This window comes from Triticum urartu, chromosome 4A, assembly GCF_056163025.1.
Source record: "Triticum urartu cultivar PI428250 chromosome 4A, HENAU_Tu73, whole genome shotgun sequence".
Taxonomy (NCBI): Eukaryota; Viridiplantae; Streptophyta; class Magnoliopsida; order Poales; family Poaceae; genus Triticum; species Triticum urartu.
In genome coordinates, this window is record NC_141876.1 from 608016539 (window position 1) to 608028717 (window position 12179).

The 12179-nt window shown below is 45.7% G+C and overlaps 2 protein-coding genes across 2 annotated transcripts; both read left to right on the forward strand.

Moving 5' to 3' along the window:
• The first annotated feature begins 881 nt into the window (after positions 1-881).
• LOC125553203 (transducin family protein / WD-40 repeat family protein) lies at positions 882-6725 on the forward strand. Its single transcript, XM_048717000.2, has 7 exons — positions 882-1227; positions 1314-1668; positions 1777-1933; positions 2385-2429; positions 4460-4622; positions 5448-5809; positions 6013-6725. Exons 1-7 carry the CDS (start codon positions 1006-1008, stop codon positions 6326-6328), a joined length of 1620 nt encoding a protein of 539 aa, XP_048572957.2. The 5' UTR covers positions 882-1005; the 3' UTR covers positions 6329-6725.
• A 2172-nt stretch (positions 6726-8897) lies between these two features.
• Positions 8898-11094, forward strand: LOC125553202 (ankyrin repeat domain-containing protein 2A-like). Its single transcript, XM_048716999.1, has 5 exons — positions 8898-9118; positions 9239-9519; positions 9689-10074; positions 10177-10587; positions 10713-11094. The coding sequence occupies exons 1-5, from the start codon at positions 9103-9105 to the stop codon at positions 10810-10812; spliced, it is 1194 nt and encodes a 397-aa protein (XP_048572956.1). The 5' UTR covers positions 8898-9102; the 3' UTR covers positions 10813-11094.
• Positions 11095-12179: the final 1085 nt, after the last annotated feature.

Genomic DNA, 12179 nt, shown 5'->3' on the forward strand with positions numbered 1-12179 from the left:
GAACATTTGTGTACTTTTAGAGAAAATGGTCATGCACTCAAAAATATTTTTATGGGCTCCAAAATAAACATATGTGTATCTAAAAAAAGTCCATGTATTCACATCAATAAAGCAACCAGAAAGAAGTAAAAAAGAAAACATTAAAAAATCATTTAATAATGTAAATATTTTTTTGTTAGTATCTAAACATTTATTATTTCTATTTATTTACAGTCTGTTTTATTTCCTTCTTTTATTCTTTATACCAATGCATGTTTTGTTAAATACATGAACGTCTAGTTTGCTACATATGGAAGTCCTTTTTCGCATCCACTCAGATCACATTTTGACACATGAACATTATTTTTACAAAACCTACTTATATTTTAGTTTCCAGTTATTAGTTTGGTTTCCTTTTTGAAAAATACATGAATATGTTTCCACGATACACAAACAATTTACTTGGAAACAAATCTATATATTTTTATTTCCATGCCATAAACAAGTTTATTTTCTAAATACTATATGGACATCTCTTCTCACATACATGAACATCCCTTTTTTTTGTGTTAGAAATATCTGAACATCTTTGTTCCAATACACAAACATTTCCTTCCCGATGCATGGGCGCTTGTTTTGGTACACATGAATACTTACATTTTCAGGGCATGCCTTTTTTCTATGTTAAAAAAATCTATGCAGTACTAATTTAGCATGCAGTAAATATGAATTCTCATACTAATATATATTTTTAGTGAAGATCAGTTTTATATACAGTTATATAAAAAGAAGAAGAAATGGTGACTGTGCGAGCCGTGCATTGCTCGGCCCATGTACCGAAATAAAGTGTTGTTTGCGGTTGGTGCCCAGCCCGCCAGGAGGTCAGGATAGTACTACTCCACCACTCTCGCGGTAGCGGCTGCGGCCCACGAACACACGGAGGAGACAGAGAGAGGGAGAGACGGAGGTAGGCGGCGCGCGTGCACCCTCCCCCATCCCCTCGTCCCCTCCGCCGGCGCCGGCGCGATGGGAGGCGACGCGCCGCCGATGAAGAGGCCCAAACTGGAGAAGGACGACGGCTGGTCCCGCCACCCCTCCCCCGCCAACGGCTCCGCGCCCAGACCCCCCGCCAGCGCCAGCCGGGCGCCGCCGCCGGACGGGGAGGACGACGACGGCGAGCTCCCGGAGGAGGCCGTGCTCGCGCTCATCGCCCACCACGAGCGCGAGGTCGAGCGCTACAAGCTCAAGGTACGCCCGTCCCCTCCCCGCTCCTTCGTCCAGTCCCCTCCCCCCTTTGGTTCTTGGTGATGAAAGATCGATCCTCGCGTCCGCAGCTGGAAGCCGCTGAGAAGAAGCTGGCCGAGACGCGGTCGAGGCTCGCCCGGCACCGAGGCCGCGCCCCCGATCGGAACCACCCGCCTCCGCCGCCGCCGCCCGTCCAGAAGGCCGCCGTGCCGGATCGCAGGACGCCGCCTCCGAGCCAGAGGGAGCCCCCCAAGCCGTCGGTGCAGAGCCAGAAGCCCCCCGCACCGCAGGCGAGGCCGCAGCTCGTCATCCCGGGGGCAGGCCACAGCCGTCCAGCCCCGCGGCCCACTTTGCCCGTACCGAAGAAGTCCCCATCGTCATCGTCGCCGTCTTTGGTGCAGGCGCCGCAGAGGAAGGCCGAGAAGAAGCCCAAGCGAGAGATCGGTACTTCCCGCCGCTCGTCCGTTCTAGGGCAGCAGTTTACCTAATAGAATTCGATCTCCGTCGATATGCATGATGATGCAAGCCTGGTTCTGTTTTCCTGGTTTGCAGTGCAGAGAGAACATCAGAACTTGGTTCAGAGCGTCAAGAAGTCATCTGCGCCGACGACGCTTAAGTTCTACGGTGGAACTCTGGTTTCCAGCCAGCACAAGAGGAAGCTTAGGTGTCTTGAGCTGTGCCCTGCTGATGACCAGCTTGTCGTTACAAGGTACTAGTATGCCTGACTGGCTATAATAAATACAATACCGATTACCTAACATTAATGCACTGGCGGACAAAACTAAATTTGTCGAGTTCTGCCTCATTTGCTGAACAATCTTTGTCAAAAAGTTGCCTGACTTGAAAACTGATGAATGGGAGTGGTGCAGGCTAGTAACCACATAACACCAATAAGTCCTGATCTTTTTAAATGTCTTGGTGTCTAATGTTAGGCAACATATAGTCATAAACTGGGGAAAAGTGTACAAGGGTGAAACCGCTGTTGGCATGGCTACACTTATTTTCTTAGGGAAATGGTTGATTTTTGGTCAATAATTCATCTCCACTTATATGTTGCAGAGTAAACTATGTAACGACATATAAGAACTGTAACATCTGTTAAATTTCCTTAACTTCTGCTCGAAGTAGAAACTTTGGTCTCATTTTTCCTTGTGATGCAGTGCATTGGATGGAATGGTGACTCTGTGGCAAGTACAGTCAAGTGGGTAAGCCTCATATTACCTCGTTTCTCTTAATGATATATGTCACCTTTATTTCTGCGAATTGTTACTTGACTCCCAAAACATATTGGAGATAGGGTTACTTGTTTCAACTTCTAGTGGAAAATAAAGTTAGAATAAGTATGTGACACCATTATAGTCATAATGAAGTCAAGAAAAGTACTATGTCTGCTTGGAGGTAGAAGATGCATTTGCTAAAATTAAAATCCATAATTTCTATATGTCTTCATGCAGACTAGGCAGTAGTTAGTGAAATTTTGCCACATAATATTGCATTTGCTGCCAACAAGAGCCATAGGCAATGGTTTGTACTCCCCACATGGTCATATTGATGCTAAGCTAGCATAAATACATGCCAGTGACTGTATTGTGTATGCGGATTCTGTATCTTAGTTATGGAGTTCGCATGCTAAGTTTTCATGAAGCTCAGATGCTTTTATTGCAAAATTTAGCAATTTAGCATCTGTTTGCGTGTTTTGTTCATCGGTACAAAAGCCAGGTACGCTGGCTGATGCTCTGTTGCATTGTCTGTGTCCTGCCTCACCTCATACACTTCCACTACACCGAAATATTAAACCCAACATCTTAGGTTTGTTGCTGGTTGGCTGGCTGCCAAGAATGTGTCAACATTTTTACCAAGTGACATAAGAAATACCTACATGACATTATGGCCAAATTTCCCCGTCACTCCTTTAACAGGCCAATGAAATGGCGTCATATATATTGGATTTAACTCCAACGTGGCATGGATGTTCACGTGACACACAACCGTAGCTAATGTCATAGGTTGTCCCACTTGCCAGCCCACAACGATAAGTGGAAAACTTTGTCAACTGCTGAAACTGTAACAAAAGGGTGGTCCTGAACTAATGAGACCCCTGGTACCATGTCACTTGTTCCAGCAACAGAGCGCGTACATAGAAAACTGACACATGGATAAGGCTATGAACTGCATACATGGCTAACTACAAGGGTTCCGTAGACATGAGGCATGACGGCATTATTATAGTCATAATGAAGTCAATAAAAGTACTATGTTTGCCTGGAGATAGAAGATGCATTTGCTAAAATTAAAAGCCATAATTTCTAAATGCCTTCATGCAGACTAGGCAGTAGTTAGTGAAAGATTCGCCATATAATACTACATTTGCTGCCAACTTGAGCTGTAGGCAATGGTTTGCACTCCCCACATTGTCATATTAATGCTAAGCCAATTGTCATATTAATGCTAAGCCAATACATGCTAGTGATTGTATTGTTTATGCAGATTCTGTATTTTATTTACGAAGCTCACATGCTAAGTTTTTATGAAGTAAACATGCTTTTATTGCAAAATTTAGCCATTTAGCATCTGTTTGCGTGTTTTATTCCTCGGTACAAAAGCCAGGTAAATTGGCTGGTGCTCTCCTGCATTGTTCGTGCCCTGCCTCACTTCATACACTTTCACAACACCGGGATATTAAACCCAGTATCTTAGGTTTGTATCCTAAGATGCAGCCAGTGGGCTGTGTTAACATTTTTACCAAGTGACATAAGAAACACCTACATGGCATTACAGCCAAATTTCCCCATCACTCCTTCAACGTGCCCTGATGCGGTCTCCTATATATTAGATTTAACTCCAACATGGTATGTAATTTATTCACATGACAGATTCATATACTATTGGTATCATGAAATAATAATATTTTGAGTCCATGTACCTCATATCGTATTAATTTTATGTGTCAATGGGGAAAAGATAACTATCAATTGATAATGTTTTGTTGTAGCAATATGAAATTAGCAAGCTTCTGATTTTTATTGTATGCATTGCCTACTTATGCATTGCCTTCTGCAGTAGCAGTATTTTCGCGGAAGATGACACACTATGATGTTCATCACTTGAAACATTGCATGGGAAGCTGGTGCATGCAACCTCTTATAGTCTGGAGAATTAATTCATATGGCTCTGGAGCTGCATGTTTTTTTGTTTTATTTAAGCATGCTTTGAATTAGAATATTTGTACTTGCAGGCCATCCATCTCTTTGCTTAGCACTACAAATTGCTTTTCTTCAAAGCAAAGGTGGCCTGAGGATGTAGCTTGGCATCCAGATGGTGACACAATTTTTGCCGTATATACTGCTGATGGTGGTGACACCCAGGTTTCAATGATGAATCTTAACACATCAGGACAAGTAAGAACTCTGTTTAAACCTTGAAGTAGCACAACGCATTCCATCTATTATCATCCATTACAAGGTTTTGTGGTTATAAAATAACACTGTTACAGTGAACTGGATTGGTTTCATGGGCAGTTCAGATCCATCAAATATCATTTTAGCTAGAAACACTCACATGTGAAGGAGTGTTTTAATACCAGAATTTATATCTGTGCATTTTGAATCAGAATATTTTGTTATTTTAAATTAAATCAGGTTAGATAGGAATTGGTAGGTGCCCTTTTAAGTTACTCCTGTTTTCATATCCACCAAATACCCTGAATTTCTACCTCTCCTTTGTGCAATAATAATTGCTGCTGACACAGCAGTACATCGAATTTATAACCATTGCTCTCAAATTAGGTACGGCAATACATTGGATACATCGAATTTATAACCATTGCAATAATAAATAGTTCCGTTAGTGTGATTATGCGGCTATGTTTATTTTACTCTGCCATTTATATGTGGATGCTTCAGTGACCCAATGTGATCTGTTGTTATGTCATGTACACCCTCCGTTCCTAAATATAAGTCTTTTTAGAGATTTCAATGCGGACTACATACGGATGTATATAGATGTATTTTAGAGTATAGATTCACTCATTTTGCTCCGTATGTAGTTCATATTGGAATCTCTAAAAAGACTTGTATTTAGGAACGGAGGGAGTAAAAGCTTTCAAGAACCCATGCAGTCATTTGTACCACGCAATTATGCTTTCATGTTGTTTCTTTTGGATAACAGATGAGTTACTTTCAACATTACTAAAATGTTCTTTCATGATCTTTCCCATGAAACAGAAGAAAGTTACTTTCCTGCAAGCGAAGCCTCATACCAAGGGAATCATAAACAACATAAATTTCATGCCCTGGTCTGATACATGCTTTATGACTGGTGGAAGTGACCATGCTGTCATGCTCTGGCAAGAGAAAGACGATTCATGGAACCACAAGAAAGTGCACAGGGATCTGCATTCTTCTGCTGTCATGGGTGTTGCCGGATTGCAACAGAGAAAAACAATAATATCAGTCGGAATGGACAAGAGGATAATATCATATGATGTCTCAGCTGAAAGGGCAGAGTACAAGAACCTGATTGATAGCAAATGCTTGAGCGTGTTACTAAATCCAACTGATTTCAACCTATACATGGTACAAACAGGGTAAGTGGGCTTCTAATGTTGCTTCTGATTATTGGGTTCCATTTCGCACCTAAAACCTCACTGCATAAGATCCTTTGTATGTTTCTCATTTGCAGTCCTGGGTGCAATTGTATGTTTCTCATTTGCAGTCCTGGGTGCAATCTGTTCCCTCTGTGCCTTTTGGATGTTGGTGCTGCAAACTAAATCTCTCTTGTTTCTAACAGGTCGCCAGGCAGGCAGCTCCGCTTGTTTGACATCAGGCTGAGGCAGACCGAGGTTCACGCGATCGGTTGGAAGCAAACGAGCAGCGAGTCCCAGTCAGCCCTGATAAACCAGTCGTGGTCTCCGGACGGCTGGTACTTATCATCTGGGTCAGCAGACCCTGTGATCCATATCTTCGACATAAGGTACCAAGGCCAGAAGCCCTGCCAGTCGGTGCAGGCTCATCAGAAGCGGGTCTTCAAGGCCGTTTGGCACCAGACCTTCCCAGTTTTGACCTCCATCTCATCGGACCTCAACGTCGCGATACACAAATACTGATGGAAACAGCCAACACGTGGATTCTTGGCGCAGCGGATCAATCGCCATTTTTGTTGCGAGCTCGCGAAACACGGGCGCATCAGGTTCTATGAAGTTTCTTTGTTCACACACATGGGATGCATCAACGGAGAGTTCCAGAGGAGGCCTCAGCAACATCTGCACTTTTTGATGCATCTACAGGTCTCCCTAGTTTGAATGTTTTGCCCTTGCTCTGTGGAGAAGTACACGAGAAATCTCACGTACGTCGAAAACTGTTACCGAATGGTTTCCTTTCCTCTCCTTAGCATTTTTTGTTTGTTGGCAATGCAAGTGTCTTGGTTCTGTTGGTACATTTGAAAGTACAAAGCATCTGGAGATATAATGTCCAAGTGAGAGTCTCAGATGAAAGAAACCTCCACCTGCTCTCAAGCCCAAAAAGCTTGTGTTGTGTGGTCTGAATCTCAAACTCTCAGTTACTCCCTCCATTCCAAAATATAGTGTGCCCGCGCTTCCTGAGGTCCAACTTTGACAATAAATTTAACCAACGAGACCAACTGTGGCGGGAGAAAAAATTATATAACTGGAAATTTCTTTTGAATACGAATTTACTGGTATAACTTTTGCTCCCGCTGCAGTTGGTCTCGTTGGTTAAATTTATGATCAAAGTTGATGCACGGGAATAGAGGAAGCATTATATTTTGGAACGGAGGGAGTACTTATTAGTTGTCCACTGGAACTTGACAGGTGGCATATTGCATAATTCAGTTGGTTACTCCAGCTCCCCAGATGTGCCAACCTGTCCGCCGATAAAAGGACACGTCACACGCTGTGATTCTGTCTGATGTGTCACGTCGGCGGTCTCTTCTGCTTTCCATTTTGATTTTGTGAGTTTATTTTATTGTTGGCCTCGCAGTGTTGAGATTGCTAAATAACAATCTCTTAAGCAAATTGCTAAATGATTTAATTTCCAGACAAACTACTCGGATCCGTTAATTTGTGATTCCGCAGAAATTGCGGGAATGTCTCGAAGACTAGAATGTTCCTCTGAAGATGAATAATATCATTGTCGACGCGGTGTGAAAACCGTGTATGAATGTACTCGTTCCGTTTCAAAATAGATGACTCAATTTTGTACTAATTTTTGGGACAGAGGGAGTATCTTGTAGCGATAGCAATGGTTTCTAAGAGAGGCTATTGCATCCGCACATTTGTTATCGGCATCCATCCCCTGTCTGTCGATCCTTCTCTGTAGCTGGTTGGTTGGATTCGCATGGGGTGCAAGCATGGCTCCTCCTGGTCGCCCCCACCACCATAAACAAAGTTGTTGCTAAAGGTACCATGCACGGATGCACCACACAGCAAGCAACCAAAATTCTAGAGGTTTCTACAACATGGCATCTAAATTCAACACTTAATTTAAACTAAGATTAGTACAAAAGATGACTATATTCCGTGTAAAATGGGATGTGTTTCTTCCGAAAGCAGCTCAATCTTATTGGTGTAGCTTAACTTAAATCAACCTCCTCGATCGGCTTATAAGATCGAGCCCATGTATATTTTCCAGGAGTGACTAGGGCTTAATCGACTTGAAAATTTCATATTCATCATACCGGAAACTCCTTATCCTTTTTATCCATTTTATATGGTCTTTATTTTTCATGAATACCCAGATCTATTATCAAAGTTCAAGGAAAGTACAAAGTACCTCAAATATAATAAAAATTGCACCGAGGTCTCTGGACTACCGAGTGACCACTACCGTCAATAAAACGAGCCGCAGACTATACCGGAGCCAGCTGAACTTGTTGATGACAACCGGGAAGCAGTGGCGAATCAACTGGGTGGGCTTTAATAGGCTTGAGCCTGCCCTCCAGCAATGCAAAAAAGAAATTAGTAGTTAATAGTATACGTTCCCAGTAGTATTATGGCAATTCTAACCTTCTTTCAACAAAAGAATGGAGGGTTGGCGGTTTTGTTTTCACACCGTTAACTTTGAGCTTGTCCTTGATTTTCCTTCAAGATTCGCCACTGCGGAGAAGTCTTCATGCACGTGGCCCTAAGGGCCAACGCTCTAGAGAGGTAGTCGCCGCCATTGAATCATTCTATAGTGCCTAAACCAGCTCTCGCTGCCGCGCACATATGGCGAGACACCCTAACCCAGCCGCCGGATTGGCAGGCAGAGGGGAGGAGAATCCAGGAGGTGGCCAATGGAGCTATGAGGGGAGAACTTTGCCGTAGCCCCCTTAGCTCGAGGGAAAGGAAAATCCCATTTCGTGTTGTCTTGTTTGCCATAATTTTTAAATACCTTCTTTATAAACTTCTATAAGACATTTTTAGGTCATGAGGTTTTTCCGAGTCGCTTGAGAAATAAGAAAGCAATTCGTTTTCGACTCGGCAATATGAAAGCCCGGTTTGGTTTATGCGGCAATATGAAAGCATGATTTTCTTTATAATCTCATGGAATGCATAGAAATAAGTTCTTTTCTTGTGGTAAGTAAACATTCTTGCCTTTGAGGTCTCACACCTGGCACTTCTAGAAAGATCTACTGTTGTTGTAAATCAAAGTGATGTGTCCAAACATTAGTCGGCCAAGCGTTCCTATATAAACCGCCGGGCGAAAAATACACCGGGAAAAGGAGACCGGCTGGTTGGCTTTGGTTGGTTGGTCGCACTCTCTCCTCTCCATCCATCACCACCACCTTATCATCTTCCCCATCATCGTCATCCTCTCCACCACCGTCTGCGTGAGCACAGTGCCAACGCCGGCGTCGTCTCCACTGCCGCCGTCGCTCGACATGGCCACCACTCAAGGTCAGGAGCCACATGTTTTCCAGCTTCCTTCTTGCGTGATTACTCGGTCGGTTTCTTGTGGCGGGAAGAATTGGGGAGATGATGGAGAAATTAAGCTTTGCTTGTGGATTGTTTGGGCAGAGGAGCAGAAGACGAGCGTCGTCGAGGCCGTGGAGCAGCCTTCCCCCGTGGCGGCGGCGGCGCCGGCGGAGGAGAAGACAAGCGTTAAGGCCGTGGAGGAGCCTTCCCCGGCGGCTGCGGCGCCGGCAGAGGAGAAAACAAGCGTTAAGGCCGAGGAGGAGCCTTCCCCGGCGGCTGCGGCGGCGGAGGGGCAGCGGCGGCCGCCTGCGGCTACGGCGGCGCGCCGGGCGGGTGCTCCGGCCAGCCCCTTCGACTTCTCCACCATGATGAACTTGCTCAACGTAATCAAAGCTACACTGAAGCATTTTACAGTTTCTGCAGAATTTGCAATACTCTGTTTTGCTCTGCTCATTTCAAGCATGAGATACAAATTTGAATCGGTTGCTAATTTGCTTCGATTTCACGGAGCAAATTTGAATCCTGAATTTTGTGGCATGGCGTGCACTGCAGGACCCGAGCATCAAGGAGATGGCGGAGCAGATCGCCAAGGACCCGTCATTCAGCGAGATGGCGGAGCAGCTGCAGAAGACGGTGGCGCCGGCGCCGGCGGCGTCGGCGTCCGCGCGGTCGCCGCAGGAGGTGGCGGCGGCGCTGGACCCGCAGAAGTACGTGTCGACGATGCAGCAGCTGATGCAGAACCCGCAGTTCGTGGCCATGGCGGAGCGGCTGGGCAGCGCGCTGATGCAGGACCCGGCCATGTCCTCCGTCCTGGGCGGCCTCACCAACCCCGCCCAGAAGGAGCAGCTCGAGGCCCGCGTCGCCCGCATGAAGGACGACCCCTCCCTCAAGCCCATCCTCGACGAGATCGAGTCCGGCGGCCCCGCCGCCATGATGAAGTAACCGTCTCCTTCTCGCCGCTCCCCGGCCGCCTCAACATTCCTTCCGCGGCATCGTCAATGGCGGTCGACCAATCTTGATATCGTCTGGTATTCTGTCAGGTACTGGAACGACCCGGAGGCGCTGCAGAAGTTCGGCCGGGCAATGGGGGTGGGCCCGTCTGGCGCCGCCACCGGAGCTGAAGCCGAGGCAGAGGAGGAAGAGGTTGCTGCCGGCGAGGAAGGGGAGTACGAGGAGGAATCTATCATCCACCAGACGGCGAGCGTGGGCGACGTGGAGGGGCTGAAGAAGGCGCTGGCCGACGGCGTGGACAAGGACGAGGAGGACTCGGAGGGGCGGCGGGGGCTGCACTTCGCGTGCGGCTACGGCGAGCTCGGGTGCGCGCAGGCGCTGCTGGAGGCCGGCGCCGCCGCGGACGCCGTGGACAAGAACAAGAACACCGCGCTCCACTACGCCGCCGGCTACGGCCGCAAGGAGTGCGTGGCGCTGCTCGTCGACCACGGCGCCTCCGTGTGAGTAGCCGTCGATCTCATCTCCCGCGCCGCCGCCATGCATGATCACATCACCTGCTTCTGCTTGCTCGCTGACATAGTAATCTAAGTACTGACGATGGAGCTCGATCATGGTGGAAATGCAGGACGCTGCAGAACCTGGACGGGAAGACGGCCATCGACGTGGCGAGGCTCAACAGCCAGGAGGAGGTGCTCAAGCTGCTGGAGAAGCACGCCTACGTCTAGACGCCGTCGCCTCTCTGCATACGCCATGCCATCATCAGTCGATCTTGCCTTCAGTTTGCTTAATTTTATTATTATTTCAGATTATGCTTATTACAATATTTTCCATGGAAGAAAAAAAGGGTCTCTCTTCGGCTGTAATTCATATTTCATCCATCTGTATCTATTGAGTGTGGGTAGAATTTATCTGGTTTCTGGATTATTTATTATCGATTTTGCATTTTGCTGGTCGTTTCAAAGTTTTGCTTCGTGAATAAAGAAATAAAATTCATGTTTCATAGTTTATCTTGGGCTACATAGTTTCTGTGCTTGCATTTTTACCTTTTGTTTTCGTTACATTTTTAATTTATTTAGCAATCTTGGTGCCTGTGAAACCACTATCTGACGTGTCATCTAATATATCATCCAGATGGTTTATGTGGCGATACGATTACCGCGATCTTTGTATCTTTTGACTGCGTTGCTTAATAATATAAAGCGAGACAAAAATCTATTTCATAAAAAATCTGTACGATTGTACACGACGTCTTTTAAAGTTCAATAACCACATCTGAACTATGGTAATAGTCGAGTGCATGTCCTTATATAGGATGCACAACCCGGTTATGAGATGTAGCTTGCACTTGTAGCTGTCTGCTTAATTTGAGAATTTTGGGACCAAGATGCCTGGATTCAAGCTTGTGGTGCAAAAAGCTTGGAATGAAGCTTCCACCCAACCTGGTCCTTGCCAGCTTCTTTTTCACAAGCTCAAGAAGACTAGCCAGCGGCTTCGCGCTTGGAGCAAAACCATCTTCTCCAACACTAGTGCAGCTGCGCATGGCTCTTGAGGTCATCCTTCACCTCGATATGGCCCAACAGAAAAAAAAAGAGTGCTTTTATATGGATGAGCGGGATCTCAAGAAAAGACTCGAAAGAAGAGTGCTTGGTTTAGCCATTTTTAAGAGTGCTTGCAATGGGCAATGCTTCAGAATTATTAATCTGAAGAAGGGCGACGCAAACACTAAACATTTCGACCTCTGAATCAATCATAGAAGTAGAAGAAAAAGTATACACCGTTCAAGCATGGCCCTAGGTGGGTTACTATCCATGAGCACAAGAAGGTTATTGTCTAGAGGCATGTCTCAACCGTCATGAAAAAAGGGGTGCCTAGGCAAAACGATTTAATTGGGGTTGTATTCCCGAGCCTCGGAGGAGGTAGTTAAGTCTGTTGTTTTTTTACCTTTCAGGAGACAAGGCATCGGGCTCCGATGGGTTCATTGGTGCGTTGTTTAAGGTCTTATTGTCAAACCGAAAATCCTCATGGTTGTCAACCGCTTCTCAAACTTGCATGTGATCAGTTTTCATTGGCTCAATTCTGTCAATCTGCTCAC